The sequence below is a fragment of the Salvelinus sp. IW2-2015 genome, unplaced genomic scaffold (genome assembly GCF_002910315.2).
Source record: "Salvelinus sp. IW2-2015 unplaced genomic scaffold, ASM291031v2 Un_scaffold1789, whole genome shotgun sequence".
NCBI classification, from domain to species: Eukaryota; Metazoa; Chordata; class Actinopteri; order Salmoniformes; family Salmonidae; genus Salvelinus; species Salvelinus sp. IW2-2015.
Genome location: NW_019943163.1, coordinates 193,795 through 211,383, shown reverse-complemented (window position 1 = coordinate 211,383; position 17,589 = coordinate 193,795). Strand labels below are relative to the sequence as shown.

General features: G+C 44.1%; 2 protein-coding genes across 2 annotated transcripts in view; both read right to left on the bottom strand.

Annotated features, from left to right (window-relative positions):
• LOC139024685 (zinc finger CCCH domain-containing protein 13-like) overlaps window positions 1-809 on the bottom strand; it is a 27,479-nt gene extending 26,670 nt beyond the window's left edge. The window contains exons 1-2 of the mRNA XM_070439586.1: window positions 570-809; window positions 15-489 (exon numbers count right to left, since the gene is read on the bottom strand). Of these exons, the coding sequence (XP_070295687.1) occupies window positions 15-476 (462 nt within the window). The 5' untranslated portion in view covers window positions 477-489; window positions 570-809. The remainder of the gene's footprint in view (window positions 1-14; window positions 490-569) is intronic.
• An 823-nt stretch (window positions 810-1,632) lies between these two features.
• psat1 (phosphoserine aminotransferase 1) lies at window positions 1,633-17,290 on the bottom strand. Its single transcript, XM_024139380.2, has 6 exons — window positions 17,106-17,290; window positions 16,464-16,524; window positions 14,474-14,543; window positions 10,908-11,113; window positions 2,206-2,378; window positions 1,633-1,828 (listed from the first exon to the last, which is right to left on the bottom strand). The coding sequence occupies exons 1-6, from the start codon at window positions 17,160-17,162 to the stop codon at window positions 1,655-1,657; spliced, it is 741 nt and encodes a 246-aa protein (XP_023995148.2). The 5' UTR covers window positions 17,163-17,290; the 3' UTR covers window positions 1,633-1,654.
• Between the last annotated feature and the right edge of the window lie 299 nt (window positions 17,291-17,589).

Sequence of the window (17,589 nt, the reverse complement as noted above, 5' to 3'; positions counted from 1 at the left end):
GCTTTCCTCTCTACCTCACTCTTCTCTCTCCCTCTCTGCTCTACCGCTTTCCTCTCTACCTCACTCTTCTCTCTCCCTCTCTGCTCTACTGCTTTCCTCTCTACCTCACTCTTCTCTCTCCCCTCTACCTCGTTCTGTTCAACCACGTTTCTCTCTCCCTCTCTCCTTCCCTCTTTCCCTCCGCCTTCCATCTCTTTCTTCTCGTTTAACCTCCTCTCTCCATCTCTCCAGGATTTGGACCGGTCCCGCTGTGTCTCAGGTGAGTCGTTGTCATGGTCGTTGTTAGGCCGTGTTTCCGTGGGCAGTGTCCCTGGGTCCCAGGTCACCCCCAATAGGGCGAGGTCTTGCTGGAGGAGGAGCCTGGCCTCAGACACAATTGCAATGGCTGCCTCGTGTTCTGTTAGAGCCCGCCCCCCACTGACCCAGACACACCGTAAGCTCCGCCTCTCGGCTGCCTCCCCCTCGGTCTCATCCATCGCACGACGAGAACTGGAGAGGAAGAGATCARCACCATCATCATCATCATCACCACCAGTCCTTTACAACACACTCTCCTCCCTCCTCCTAACCTCTTAAAGGGGACAGCCTTGCGTAGGGCCTTCTCCACCTCAGTGACCTTTGCCCTGGCCAGCTGGGCCACCGTAGCGAGGCCCTGGTCGTAGAGTGTTCGTGCCCTTGTTGCGCTCAGCAGTGAGACCCTGACCAGGTCGACCAGTTCCCTCTGGACCCCAAAGCTCAGCCTGGTCTGGTACTGAGACAGGAGTAACTCCAAGCTGTGCCATCCCAGCCGCCGGCAGAACACCGTTACCATGCCTACGGGACAGGAAACCACACCGTTACTATGGTTACAGCATGGTCTGGGACAGAAGTAACGAACAGAACACTGTTACCTAGAGGAGGATAAAGACTACTGTGTTTACCTGGGCAGGGCTGTGTGTGTTTACCTGGGCAGGGCTGTGTGTGTTTACCTGGGCAGGGCTGTGTGTGTTTACCTGGGCAGGAAGCCAGGCACTGTGTGTGTTACCTGAAGCCAGGCACTGTTGTGTGTACCTGAAGCCAGGCTGCTGTGTGTGTTACCTGAAGCCAGGCTGCTGTGTGTGTTACCTGAAGCCAGAGCTGCTGTGTGTGTTACCTGAAGCCAGGCACTGTGTGTGTGTTACCTGAAGCCAGGCACTGTGTGTGTGTTTACCTGAAGCCAGGCTGCTGTGTGTTTACCTGAAGCAGGCTGTGTGTGTGTTACCTGAAGCAGGCACTGTGTGTGTGTTACCTGAAGCAGGCACTGTGTGTGTTACCTGAAGCCAGGCACTTGTGTGTGTTACCTGAAGCCAGGCACTGTGTGTGTTTACCTGAAGCCAGGCCTGTTGTGTGTTACCTGAACGCAGGCACTGTGTGTGTTACCTGAAGCCAGGACTGTGTGTGTTTACCTGCAGCCAGGCTGGTGTGTGTGTTACCTGAAGCAGGCTGGTGTGTGTGTTACCTGAAGCCAGGCACTGGTGTGTGTTACCTGAAGCCAGGCACTGGTGTGTTGTTACCTGAAGCCAGGCCTGTGTGTGTTAACCTGAAGCCAGGCACTGTGGTGTGTTCCCTGAAGCCAGGCACTGTGTGTGTTACCTGAGCAGGCAACCTGTTTACCTGAAGCAGGCTGGTGTGTGTGTTACCTGAAGCAGGCTGGTGTGTTGTACAGGGAGTTGTTCTGAGTCTGCACTTGGTAGTTAAGGACAACGGGACACTCCGTCAGAGTGTGGCCAATGAGATCCTCTCTCACGATCACCACGGTAACACCAGCACAGCCCACGTTCTTCTGAGCCCCCGCGAAGATCAGCCCAAACTATTCATAACACATTGAATAAACACCAAACACACAGGAAGCTATTACTGGGTTATTACCCTTTAATGTTTTAGGTCATTTCTGGGTCAAATAAAATGCTAACCCCAGAAAACCATGCAGTAGTTGATAAGCTTTCCCGTAGCATACATTATGCTGCATAATCAGCACCTTAAATCTCATTTCCATGCATTTTAATGATGTAAATATGTCGTTCTGTCCCTGAACAAGGCAGCTAACCCACTGTTCCTAGGCCATCATTGTAAATAAGAATTTGTTCTTAACGGACTTGCCTAGTTAAATAAAGGTTAATGATGTAGCCGATTTTGACTTTGCAGCGTGGTTGTGTCGTGGGAACCAAGTGAAATGCTCAACCTTACCTTGGAAACGTCGACGGGTCGGGACAGGAAGTTCGATGACATGTCAGAGACCAGGACGGCTCCGTGGGTTTCGGGGATGAAGTTGTACTCCACGCCGTGCACTGTCTCGTTGCAGCAGTAATACACGTAGGACGATCCAGGGGTCAACGACCAACTGCTGGGGTCAGGGATCTCTGGAGGACCACACAGTCAGAATCATTAGACCACACGGTCAGAATCATTAGACCACACGGTCAGAATCATTAGACCACACGGTCAGAATCTTTTGTCAATGACTGATCACTTCTATCTTCAAAGAAGCATCTTCCAGAGCGAATGGAAGGAAAATTAACTCTGCAGTTCTGTTCAGGACTACACYACAAGTCACCTGATACCGGACAACTACAGAGAAAAACAACAGTAGAAGACTTGTTGGAACCCTTTTGGACAATCTGAGTCCTACAAGCGTGCCACAAAAAGGCCTAAACTGTCATGAACAAATACTGTATTACAAGCATCAGACACCTGAAAGCTCCCAGTTAATCACATTATCCCTGGTGTCAAGAGGTGGGTGTAGCTGGTGCATAGAAGTCAGGAGCAGGAGAGCAGAGATGAGTGGACAAAGCACTTTACTACGGCAACCGCGTCACAAAACAAATGCCCAACGAACAAGTGTGGCAGCACAAAGTACAAAAACACAAGTACAGGCTTGCCACAAAGCACGGGTATAAAATAAACCCGGCGCAAACCAGCCGGAAGCGTGCCAATCTCAACAATAAACAATTACACACACAGACATGGGGGGAACAGAGGGTTAAATACACGACAGGTAATGAGGGAATGTAAACCAGGTGTGTGGGAAAACAAGACAAAACAAATGGAAAATGAAAGGTGGATCGGCGATGGCTAGAAGACCGGTGACGTCGACCGCCGAACAAGGAGAGGGACCGACTTCGGCGGAAGTCGTGACACCTGGTTAGACAAGACATGAGCAGCAGCAGTACAGAACAATTGCTAGGCCGGCACATATATTCTGATGTGATTTAAGCATTGACATGGACTCAGAACATCAAATTTTATCTATGAACAATTGTAATTGAGTACAAAACTGACAATTTGGGAAAATATAAATATAGCTTGCGACATGTTACCTTTTTCATGCTAGTAAAGGTTGGAGACCCCTGCTATATGCCTATAGGTTTTTGTTGTATTTTTAGTATATTTACAATGTCACTTATTTGATTTCTTTACTATGTTACTTTGATGGCCAATAGTATGTGGACATCCCTTCAAAATAGTGAATTTGGCTATTTTAGTGAATTTTAGTGAATTTGGCTAATTCTGCCACACCCGTTGCTGACAGGTGTATAAAATCGAGCAGAGTCATGCAATCTCCATAGACAAACATTGGCAGTAGAACTCAGTGACTTTCAACATGGCACTGTCATAGGATGCCACCTTTCCAACAAGTCAGTTCATCAAATTTCTGCCCTGCTAGAGCTGCCCTGGTCAACTGTAAGTGCTGTTATTTTGTAGTGGAAACATCTAGGAGCAACAACGGCTCAGCCGCGAAGTGGTAGGCCACACAAGCTCACAGAACGGGAGCGCCGAGAGCTGAAGCACGTAAACATTGTCTGTACTCGGTTGCAACATTCACTACAGAGTTCTTAACTGCCTCTGGAAGCAACGTCAGCACAATAACTGTTCGTTGGGAGCTTCATTAAATGGGTTTCCATGGCCGAACACCCGCACACAAGCRTAAGCTTACCATGTGCAATGCCAAGCGTCGGCTGGAGTGGTGTAAAGCTCACCGCCATTGGACTCTGGAGCAGTGGAAACGTGTTCTCTGGAGTGATGAATCACGCTTCACCATCTGCCAGTCCAACAGACAAATCTGGGTTTGGCGGATGCCAAGAGAACGCTACCTGGCCGAATGCAAAGTTCCAACTGTAAAGTTTGGTGGAGGAGAAATAATGGTCTGGGGCTGTTTTTCATGGTTCGGGATAGGCCCCTTAGTTCCAGTGAAGGGAAATCTTAACGCTACAGCATACAATTAAATTCTAGACGATTCTGTGCTTCCAACTTGGTGGCAAAAGTTTGGAGAAGGACCTTTCCTGTTTCAGCATGACAATGCCCCCGTGCACAAAGCGAGGTCCATACAGAAATGGTTTGTCGAGATCGGTGTGGAAAAATTTGAAAAGGGCTGGAGGGATGCCGGCCTCCCGAGTGCTCATTGCTAACTGGGCTAGTCTGAGACTGATCAGGATAACGTTTTGGATGAGGACACAGGGTCTACCTAGTCTGAGACTGATCAGGATAACGTTTTGGATGAGGACACAAGGGTCTACCTAGTCTGAGACTGATCAGGATAACGTTTTGGATGAGGACACAGGGTCTTGAACACTTTCTCTCAAACACTAATGCTGCTTTTCGACTAATACCCGTGTTCCACTAGTGTATACACCCGTATGTTAGAAGTATAAAATGTCTATAAGTCTTTGCTAGGTAAAGCTCCGCCTTATCTTAGCTCACTGGTCACCATAACAACACCCACCCGTAGCACATGCTCCAGCAGGTATATTTCACTGGTCATCCCCAAAGCCAACACCCCCTTTGGCCACCTTTCTTCCAGTTCTCCGCTGCCAATGACTGGAACGAATTGCAAAAATCGCTGAAGTTGGAGACTTATATCTCCCTCACTAACTTTAAACATCAGCTATCTGAGCAGCTTACCGATCGCTGCAACTGTACACAGCCCATCTGTAAATAGCCTACTCATCTACCTACCTCATCCCCATATTGTTTTTATTTACTTTTTTGCTCTTTTGCACACCAGTATTTCTACTTGCACATTCTCATCTGCACATCTATCACTCCAGTGTTAATTTGCTAAATTGTAATTACTTCGCTACTATGGCCTATTTATTGCCTTACCTCCTTACTTCATCTGCACACACTGTACACAGATTTTTCTATTGTGTTATTGACTGTACGTTTGTTTATTCCATGTGTAACTCTGTGTTGTTGTTTTTGTCGCACTGCTTTGCTTCATCTTGGCCAGGTCTCAGTTGTAAATGAGAACTTGTTCTCAACTAACCTACCTGGTTAAATAAAGGTTAAATAAATAAAAAAATACTAGGAAAATTGTTTCCAAATCTAGGGCTGACAGTGAGGACTTGTGAAGAACAGAATCAACAACGTATAATCTATATATATGTATAATCAAAACAGTTGCTTTGTGAGGTGTCAAAGTTCACTGTTAGCCATTGTTATGTAAATGCTGGCTGAAAAGTGGCCCGTCTTTGGCCCAAAGTGAGAGTAGCTCCACCAGAACCATGACCCAGTGAGACAAGACTGCCAGCCAATGTCACCTCTACTTTTTTTTCATCACTGAGCAAATTTCAGGTCTGCTGAGCGCAACGCCCGACGTTACTGTGAACACTGAGGCCGTACCCGCTTTTAAGGAACAGCGGTTAAGTAGGCTACTGTGGCTATTTAATCATAATGTAGGTCTACCAGAGTGGCCTACCATCAAAAACAATGGAGAAAATACATCCCATAACATTTTACCATGGAAATAGCTGTTTTATCATTCAGCCTACAGTAGCAGCCAATGTGTGGTGTTCAATGTAGACCTACATTCCATGAGACTTTTGACATTAACCTGTTAATCCACTTGTCCTTCAGAGAAGGAGGTGACTGAAAATGGTGCTGTGTTGTTTGATGCAAGAAACCACTTTACAAAATAACATGCATCATTATTCCCATATCATTATTACAGAGAATCAGACAAATGATGCTACCCTCTGCCTATTGGCTACTTAGCTTATTCGAGCCTCTCTCAAAATACAACACTGCCCCTTTAAGACAAGAAAATAAAGTTATTTTCCTGACTGGCTTTTCAAAGATGTCTAGAAATGTACACGTTTTGTGCTCTTCTAGGAAGCAACCACTCCCCCATTGCTGACTACACATTATCTATAACTGGGGTAATAAATCACTAACTAGCAAAAGATATGAACAAATGTACACACATCGCTACATGTAGCTTTCGCTTTGATCTCAAAACAAGCTCATTTACCCACGACCGCTCATGCTGTAAACACAGTCCAGTTCAAAGTGAATGAATCAGATCCATATATGGCAATGGTCTATTTGCATATAGGCCTAGTGCAGCTCTGAMWGGTTATGGCGCACCGGTCTGTGTAGAGTACGTGCCTGAGTCGTGCCTGTCAATGCAATAGAATCCTACTCCGATGCGTTCTGCCTACAACAACATGTCTTGTATAGTTAGTTTTGCATCCTAAGTCTTGCATAGGTCGTCATGTTTCGGTATGTTGCATTGAAAGTAGCTAATATTGCATTGATTCAATCACAATTCCCACAGTAAAAGGGAAACGTTGATAGTGTTAATTAACGGGGAAAACTCTAGAAAGTTGAGTAAAGTTCAATCTCGTGCTTCTCTGCATGCGCTAATATTTCTTGTGTGCGGCAGTCCCTGTGGAGCCGCACGAGGGAACATTGGTCCCGGGCTTGAGTAGACGGTAACAGAAAAGTCTAAGCCTTTTTGGTAAAAAAAAAAACACTGGGATAAATCCTGTATGTGAATGTGCCATAAAACATGTATTAACCTGCAGAGAGAAGAGCTAGTGTTTACAGGGCACTCTGCCCCCTCAACGGTCACACCTCTGCTTCTGGAACACTCTGTTGCTGAGGGCAACCCCCTCCTAACATGCGTCATGTAACCTGGTCAAATCAGAGGTATAATCTGGGCTCATAGAACCCTCACACTAGCTCTGACACTCTTCAGTCATTTCAATTCAATTCTAGGGGCTTTATTGGCATAGGAAACATAGGTTTGCGTTGCCAAAGCAAGTGAACTAGACCTAGTTCTAAACTAGTCTCTCACTACAGCTCCAGAAGTACACAGCAAGTTGACAACCCCCCCCTGGCTGCACCAACAACAAAAGGATTCAACTATAACTAACTATACTATTCTCCACCACTATGGACATCCAAGCTGGTGTTGGTGCGTGACTATGTACGTGGACTTTGTTAGGGTTCATCTGTATATTCTTCCTATACAATCTAATCTTCCTATACAATAGGTGCATTGTTACTATGTCCTTAAAAGTATTGCATAGCATATTCATTAGTACCTCTACATGTAAATGTGCTTACACATGCTTCTTCGGGAGTTCACATGTCCGTGTTGTAATAGCATGTAGCATACCCTGTTTATCTGGCCCTTTTAGTTCATGTGTAGCTTCATAGTTTGTTYAGACGAAAAAAGATTGCAGTCAAGAGTGCAGTATAACCGCAGTGTAAGTGCAGTATGCTGCAAATACTGCATCCAAAATAACACAACTTTCTTTAATGCAGTTTGCAGTGTAACTGCCGTTAGAGTGCTTAAAACACAAGAAAAGCTAAATTAATAAAATCACAGACGCTGTTAGCTAAATGCTAACGAATGAAAACTAATTTCAAAAGACAGAAGAATTCCAGCTCATAAAGTTTTACAAGCAGAGCTAGCAGCTACCGAATGTAATTTACGGCGAGTGTGGACATTTACAAGCGAAAGTAAACGAGATAAATTGTGTAAATGAACAAAGTTGTGATGCAGGGTTCTCTCTCTCTCTCATGCCGTCAAGGCTGTAGCCAGCGCAAATTCCTACTATTTATGTGTCCAGGTTAAACGTGGGACGTCTCTCATTATAAACTAACAGTCGGTTAAATTCATGCTTATTGCATCATTTTCGGATCTATTAGAAGCGATTAACAGACGAAACAATGTAATGTAATTGAACCAATTGACTGGCCAGAGGTCAGGGCATTCATCAGCAAAGACGCAGTGTAAACTGATACTATTGTTGGACAACCAAATTGAAGTCAAAATGATTGATGAAATCAAAGTGTGTCAGCTGTATGTTGATTTTCCGATTCATAACGTACATTTTACCGGTACTACCAGTAGTCGTAGGCCAACCGATAACACCAAGACGGAATGCGTTTTGAAGTGATGATGCACCGCCGAGAACAGTGAAGTACATCGCCAGTGGCACACACGCACACACACACACACACACACACACACCCACTTCGTGCAGATCAGCAAGTGGGGGAGCTTTTCGTGGCAGCCAGACGAGACAATCGAAGGAGGATGTGGTGAACAAAGTCACTGGGCTGGAATTTAGTCACGTTTGCTCTATATAGAGTGATGCATCTAATTGTGCATGTTATAAACAACACGTTTTATTTTGATGATGATGATGGAGTTATACTTTAAGGCTGGATTTATGTATTTTATCCAATGCTCTGTTAATTTGGCAGACCTAACTTGATTGACCCTCTTTCTACTAGGCCTAGTCTGTATTTGTACGAATATTTTGTTAACGCCTATAGGCTATAGAGATAGATGCATTCCGGTAATGAAGTCATTATGCGTCAACATTTTAATTTGATTACAATTATTTATTGTCAATCATTCTTGAATTTGTTAGGCTATACAATTAAGTAGATTAATGAACTGATCATACATAACTTTTTTTTTTTTCAAGAATTTGTGAATATGATAGAATATTGCATTCTATTACACACCCTATGTGAATAATGTTCATTAATGTTAATTTGTGTATGAATAATATTCTGAAAATCAGTCTGAAATGGAGTATTTCTCCTATTGTTCATGTCCATACAGGACAATGTGGTAAAATGCTCTTTCTTATCCACCTCATGTGTGTCTATATGTGTATGTATGTATACATACATTAATGATCAGAAATACAGCGTAGACATTGTTAATGTTGTAAATGACGATTGTAGCTGGAAACAACTGATTTTTAATGGAATATCTACATAGGTGTACAGAGGCTCATTATCAGCAACCATCACTCCTGTGTTCCAATGGCACGTTGTGTTAGCTTATCCAAGTTTATCATTTTAAAAAGGTTAATTGATCATTAGAAAACTCTTTTGCAATTATATTAGCACAGCTGAAAACTGTTTTGTGTGGATTAAAAAAGCAATAAAACTGGCCTTCTTTAGACTAGTTGAGGATCTGGAGCATCAGCATTTGTGGGTTTGATAACAGGCTCAAAATGGCCAGAAACAAAGAACTTTCTTCTGAAACTCATCAGTCTACTCTTGTTCTGAGAAATGTTATTTTGCCCATCTTAATCTTTTCTTTTTATTGGCCAGTCTGTGATATGGCTTTTTCTTTGCAACTCTGCCTAGAAGGCCAGCATCCCGGAGTCGCCTCTTCACTGTTGACGTTGAGACTGGTGTTTTGCGGGTACTATTTAATGAAGCTGCTCGTTGAGGACTTGTGAGGCGTCTGTTTCTCAAACTAGACACTCTAATGTACTTGTCCTCTTGTTCAGTTGTGCACCGGGGCCTCCCACTCTTTCTATTCTGGTTAGAGCCAGTTTGCTCTGTTCCGTGAAGGGAGTAGCACACAGCGTTGTACGAGATTTTCAGTTTCTTGGCAATTTCTTGCATGGAATAGCCTTCATTTCTCAGAACAAGAATAGACTGATGAATTTCAGAAGAAATGTCTTTGTTTCTGGCCATTTTGAGCCTGTAATTGAACCAATCCAGGACCTCTATACCAGGCGGTGTCAGAGGAAGGCCCTAAAAATCGTCAAAGACTCCAGCCACCCTAGTCATAGACTATTCTCTCTACTACCGCACGGCAAGTGGTACCGGAGTGCCAAGTCTAGGTCCAAGAGGCTTCTAAACAGCTTCTACCCCCAAGCCATAAGACTCCTGAACATCTAGTCAAATGGCTACCCAGACTATTTGCACTTTCCCCCCCCCCACCCCTCACCCCCTCTTTACACCGCTGCTACTCTCTTTGTTGTCATCTAAGCATAGTCACTTTAATACTCTACCTACATGTACATACTACCTCAAATAACCGGTGCCGCACATTGACTCTGTACGGGTACCCCCTGTAAATAGTCTCGCTATTGTTATTTCACTGCTGCTCTTTAATTACTTGTTACTTTTATCTCTTTTCATATCTGTATTTTTAAAACACGTGTAGTTAGTGTGGGAATCAGTCACGTGTAGTTAGTGTGGGAATCAGTCACGTGTTTAGTGTGGGAATCAGTCACGTGTATTGTGTGGAATCAGTTCACGTGTAGTTGTGTGGGATCAGTCGTGTAGTTAGGTGAATGTCACGTGTAGTTAGTGTGGGAATCGGTCACGTGTAGTTAGTATGGAATCGGTCAGTGTATTAGTTGTGGGAATCAGTCACGTGTAGTTAGTGTGGGAATCAGTCACGTGTAGTTAGTGTGGGAATGGTCACGTGTAGTTAGTGTGGGAATCGGTCAGGTGTAGTTAGTGTGGGAATCGGTCACGTGTAATTATGGGTGGAATCAGTCACGTGTATTAGTGTGGAATAGTCAGTGTAGTGTGGGATCATCAGTGTATATAGTGTGGAATCAGTCAGCGTGTAGTTAGTGTGGGAACCAGTCACGTGTTAGTTAGTGTGGGAACCAGTCACGTGTAGTTAGTGTGGGTTAATGTTGTGAGGCGGATAGATAGTGTCAACAGGAGACATGAGGAGTCATTCTGCTACATTAAACTGTTAACACAAACCGTGTCTCCTGTTATACTAGTAGCAACCATGGCTCCACACACACACACACACACACACACACACACACACACACACACACACACACACACACACACACACACACACACACACACACACTTACTGGTGTAGGTGTCCAGTTTGGGGTGAACCACGTTGACCTTGCCGTATTTCTCAGCTTCCTTGGCAGCATTGGACGACCAGGTGCCCGTCACTAGGTAATCAGCACACCTATCCTCCTTTAGACCAATCAGATTGAGGGGGACGGCACTAAACTGGCCCGTCCCGCCCCCCTGGAGGAACATGACTTTGTAGTTGTCTGGGATACTCCTGGAGAGAGAGAGAGAGAGAGACAGGGAGAGACAGGGAGAGAGAGAGAATTTWTTTTWTTTTTTTTATCAAATAGACAGCCTAAGAATGCAAATCCCTAAAGAAAAGGAATTGAGGAATCTGTCCAACCAAAAACACAGAGACCCAGAAAACCTGAGCCTTCACCTTCACTATGGTGAATCACTAAAACAATACAGAAATACACTAATCGGGATAAGAAGGAACAGCACGTCAGAAATCAGCTCGATGCAACTGAATAATCCAGAGAATGTAACCACTCTTGAAAAAAATTGGAACACACTAAACAAACACAAAGATTTATCTATCCAAAACAGAGATGTGTGGATAAACCTCTTTTTGGCCCTAGAATGACACCACTGTTGGCTAGGCAACAATGTGGAGTGTTCTAGAACGGGTATTCTCAAACTGGGGAACCCCCAGGGGTACGCCAAATCAAAATATGAGTCACATTATTTTCTTCTTCACATTTTCAAACAGTCCATTTATATTGTCCAACGGTGCTATACATTTGGTTGAGGTTTTTTTCCTCGCCTGAGTCGCCTCGTTTCACAGCCCAAAATAAAATTAAACCGTCTAGTGTTCAGCGAAATAACAACACAATGTCAAATACAGGTAGCCTCGTCAAATAGTTAACATCCAAATCACATTAACCGTTACTCTCTCGCGGGAATTCCACTAATGGTCCATATGTAGCCAAACGTAGGGAGACATAGTGGAGTGGTAACGCGCGTGCAAGCAGTTGCTCCCAACGCCACTTGGGTACACTGCAGCATCCACCAAGAGGCTCTTGCTGCCAAGGGAATGCCTGACAGCTTGAAAGACGTTTTGGACACTACAGTGAAAATGGTTCACTTTGTTAAAGCAAGGCCCCTGAACTCTTGTGTATTCTCTGCATTATGCAATGATATGGGCAGCGACCATGTAACGCTTTTACAACATACAGAAATGCGCAGGTTATCAAGGAGCAAAGTATTAACACGTTTTTTATTGAGAGACGAGCTTAAAGTTTTCTTTACTGAACATAATTTTCACTTGTCTGACCGCTTGCATGATGACGAGTTTCTCACACGACTGGCCTATCTGGGTGATGTTTTTTCTCACCTGAATGATCTGAATCTAGGATTACAGGGACTCTGCAACTATATTCAATATGCGGGACTACATTTAGGCTATGATTTAGAAGTTGGAGCTCTTCTCTGTCTGCATTAACAAGGACAACACACAGGTCTTTCTATCATTGTATGATTTTTTTCTGTGCAAATGAACTCAACCTTACGGACAATGTCAAATGTGATATAGCGAAGCACCTGAGTGAGTTGGGTGCGCAATTACGCAGATACTTTCCCGAAACGGATGACACAAACAACTGGATTCGTTATCCCTTTCATACCCTGCTTCCAGTCCACTTACTGATATCTGAACAAGTGAGCCTTTCTGTGAAAATTGAATTTAATCAGAAGCCGCTGCCAGATTTCTGGATTGGGTTGCGCTCAGAGTATCCTGCCTTGGCAAATCGCACTGTTAAGACACTGATGCCCTTTGCAACCACGTACCTATGTGAGAGTGGATTCTCGGCCCTCACTAGCATGAAAACTAAATACAGGCACAGACTGTGTGTGGAAAATGATTTAAGACTGAGACTCTCTCCAATACAACCCAACATTGCAGAGTTATGTGCATCCTTTCATGCACACCCTTCTCATTAACCTGTGGTGAGTTATTCACCATTTTCAATTAACAAATCAGGTTTTATATGTAAAATAAAGAGCAAGATTATTGATTATTATTATGTGTCCTGGTCCTATAAGAGCTCTTTGTCACTTCCCATTAGCCGAATTGTGACAAAAACTCACACTCATTCTTATGTTTAATAAATGTGTCGTATAGTGTGTGTGTGGCCGGCTTACAATGATGGCAAAAAACATTTGAGAGTGCGCTGACCCTGGTGCTAGAAGGGGTACAGCTGGAGGTTGAATGTTTGAAGGGGTACGGGACTATAAAAAGTTTGGGAACCACTGTTCTAGAATGATACACTGTTGCCTAGCCAACGATGTGGGGTGTTCTAGAATGATACACTGTTCGCTCGGCACCGGTGTGTGGGTTTCTAGAATGATACACTGTTGCCTAGCCAATGATGTGGTGTTTCTAGAATGATACACTGTTGCCTAGCCAACGATGTGGGGTGTTCTAGAATGATACACTGTTGCCTAGCCAACGATGTGGGGTGTTCTAGAATGATACCTGTTGCCTAGCCAACGATGTGGGGTGTTCTAGAATGATACACTGTTGCCTAGCAACGATGTGAGGTGTTTCTAGAATGCACAACTACTCTGAAAGGCAGTCAGGGTAAAATGTCACGAGTTCAAGCAAAAGAAAGAGGAAACACGTTCTCCCAGACAGTTGAAACACAATGTAAAGATACACCACGTTCTCCCAGAAGTTTGAAAACACATGTAAAGACCCAACACTTCTCCAGACAGTTGAAAACTGTAAAGACCACACAATTCTCCCAGACAGTTGAAAACACATGTAAAGATACCAACACATTCTCCCAGACAGTTGAAAACACATGAAAAGACCCACACATTCTCCCAGACAGTTGAAAACACATGTAAAGACACAACACATTCTCCAGACAGTTGAAAACACATGTAAAGACAACACATTCTCCCAGAACAGTTGAAAACACATGTAAAGACAAAACACATTCTCCCAGACAGTTGAAAACATGTAAAGATACCAACACTTCTCCCAGACAGTTGAAAACACATGTAAAGACCAACACATTCTCCCAGACAGTTGAAAACACATGTAAAGTACAACACATTCTCCAGACAGTTGAAAACCATGTAAAGATACCAACACATTCTCCCAGACAGTTGAAAACACATGTAAAGAACAACACGTTCTAGACAGTTGAAACCATGTAAACACAACACATTCCAGACAGTTGAACACTGTAAAGACCAACACATTTCCCAGACAGTTTGAAAACACATGTAAAGATACAACACATTCTCCCAGACAGTTGAAAACAACATGTAAAGATACCAACACGTTCTCCAGACAGTTGAAAACACATGTAAAGACACCAACACATCTCCCAGACAGTTGAAAACACATGTAAGAACAACAGTTCTCCCAGACGTGAAACACATGTAAGAAACGTTCTCCGACAGTTGAAACACATGTAAAGACACCAACGTTCAGACCAACTTCTCCCAGACAGTTGTTTTAACCTAGATTAAACAGAAATCAGGAGCAGAGCAAGAAATATAGATAGAGGGAGAGAGCTCATGAAGTCGGATGGTGTGTGTGTGTGTGAGTGTTTATACTCACAGTAGCTCCCGTAACAGGTTTTCTGTGGTGTTCATGATCTTGGTGAAGTCTGACGACCGATGGCTCATCTCTGCAAGGACAGAATAAAATACAATAAAATAGCTAGCTATTAAGACACCCTGAGAAGGCCAAGAGGGTGCAAAGCTGTCATCAAGGCAAAGGGTGGCTACTTTGAAGAATATCAAACATATATTTTGATTTGTTTAACACTTTTTTGGTTACTACATGATTCCATATTGTTATTTCATAGTTTTGATGTCTTCACTAATATTATACAATGTAGAAAATAGTAAAAATAAAGAAACCTTGAATGAGAAGGTGTGTCAAACTTTTGACTGGTACTGTGTGTGTGTGATATATACACTGCTCAAAGAAATAAAGGGAATACTTAAACAACACAATGTAACTCCAAGTCAATCACACTTCTTGTGAAATCAAACTGTCCATTTAGGAAGCAACACTGATTGACAATAAATTTCACACTGCTGTTGTGCAAATGGAATAGACAACAGGTGGAAATTATAGGCAATTAGCAAGACACCCCCAATGAAGGAGTGGTTCTGCAGGTGGTGACCACAGACCACTTCTCAGTTCCTATGCTTCCTGGCTGATATTTTGGTCACTTTTGAATGCTGGCGGTGCTTTCACTCTAGTGGTAGCATGAGACGGAGTCTACAACCCACACAAGTGGCTCAGGTAGTGCAGCTCATCCAGGATGGACATCAATGCGAGCTGTGGCAAGAAGGTTTGCTGTGTCTGTCAGCGTAGTGTCCAGAGCATGGAGGCGCTACCAGGAGACAGGCAGTACTAAGGAGACGTGGAGGAGGCCGTAGGAGGGCAACAACAGCAGCAGGACCGCTACCTCCGCCTTTGTGCAAGGAGGAGCACTGCCAGAGCCCTGCAAAATGACCTCCAGCAGCCACAAATGTGCATGTGTCTGCTCAAACGGTCAGAAACAGACTCCATGAGGGTGGTATGAGGGCCGACGTCCACAGGTGGGGGTTGTGCTTACAGCCAACACCGTGCAGGACGTTTGGCATTTGCCAGAGAACACCAAGATTGGCAAATTCGCCACTGGCGCCCTGTGCTCTTCACAGATGAAAGCAGGTTCACACTGAACACATGTGACAGACGTGACAGAGTCTGGAGACGCCGTGGAGAACGTTCTGCTGCCTGCAACATCCTCCAGCATGACCGGTTTGGCGGTGGGTCAGTCTGGTGTGGGGTGGCATTTCTTTGGGGGCCGCACAGCCCTCCATGTGCTCGCCAGAGGTAGCCTGACTGCCATTAGGTACGAGATGAGATCCTCAGACCCTTGTGAGACCATATGCTGGTGCGGTTGGCCCTGGGTTCCTCCTAATGCAAGACAATGTAGACCTCATGTGGCTGGAGTGTGTCAGCAGTTCCTGCAAGAGGAAGGCATTGATGCTATGGACTGGCCGCCCGTTCCCAGACCTGAATCAATTGAGCACATCTGGGACATCATGTCTCGCTCACTCCACAACGCCACGTTGCCAACAGACTGTCCAGGAGTTGGCAGATGCTTTAGTCCAGGTTGGGAGGAGATCCCTCAGGAGACCATCCGCCACCTCATCAGGAGCATGCCCAGGCGTTGTAGGGAGGTCATACAGGCACGTGGAGGCCACACACACTACTGAGCCTCATTTTGACTTGTTTTAAGGAATTACATCAAAGTTGGATCAGCCTGTAGTGTGGTTTTCCACTTTAATTTTGAGTGTGACTCCAAATCCAGACCTCCATGGGTTGATAAATTTGATTTCCATTGATAATTTGTGTGATTTTGTTGTCAGCACATTCAACTATGTAAAGAAAAAAGTATTTAATAAGAATATTTCATTCATTCAGATCTAGGATGTGTTATTTTAGTGTTCCCTTTATTTTTTTGAGCAGTGTATATTTATATAATAAATACGTGGAAACAACGTTGATTCAGCCAGTGTGTGCCTCACTGGCTGAGAGAGAGACTCACCCAGGACACTGATCCCGCTGCCATTATAGTCGAGCAGTTCTTTCTGCGCCTGGAACAGCACCTGCAAATACAGCACATTCACGTCAATCAAAACCTTTACAAGTCTTGAATACAGGTCATTCTAAAAACCAAGGTCAGACCGGTGCCACCCTGATAAATCAACAACTTCTGGATAAGCCCTACCCGACTTGACAGTGGTTCTAGCGCCGTCTAGAGGTGTATACCGTCGCTTGGCACCGGAGCAGACACCGGAGCATTTTCCGCATGGATGTTTAATCGGCTGATGCAACTCGACTATCTAGTTTCATCAAAGGCCTGCCAGCCTACTCTTCGTGCATGATAAAAGATACGTCCTCATGTTTTAACACGTTGTTTCTGTTCACAGTCAAATGGTCAGTTTACAAAAGATAAATCTATCATGCTGTTTCAACGACGAAGAGATGCAACCGCGCACTCGCTAGCCTTCTCTCATAAAATAAAACGCTTGATTTTGTATCAAATATTTTGTATTAAACTTTGCACTTTTGCAAATTGCATTACGGAAAAATTATCATCCATACAATTCATTTCGGTTTCTCTTCATGTTACAGGCTACAATCATTACTTTTTCGGTTTTCAATGCGCAGTAAAAAGTCAACTTACAGACTGTGGTAGCTTTGCAGGTCCAGCACCGAAGTTAATGATCTGTTTTTTTTCCATGTTTAAAGTGATTGTGTTCCTTCTGTAAAGTGGCTGTTGCTTCCTGCTCGGTCCAAATCAGATTCCCAGTGATGCCGATTACGCAACTGTGCCTCTAGCTCCTCTCTCTGTTCATCATGTAGCAGATCCGCGGACCGCATCCAAAAAACACAGTCAGCGTTTCCTATTGGACAATCTCACTTGCCAGGGGAGGACTGTTCAGGCAGTCATTGGTTGATATCATTTTATTTTTTGCGATTGTGATTGGTTTATCTATCACGCCACCAAAACGTGTCCGACACACGCACGCAAGTACCCCGCTATTACAGAACATCACATCATTAACTGAGAACCATGTTTCTTAATAAAGCTTGGTGAGAGCTTGGTTGTCCTATGGTTATTTTTGCATAAAACCTTCCAACAACTTCATGGGAATGGTGCAGGATAT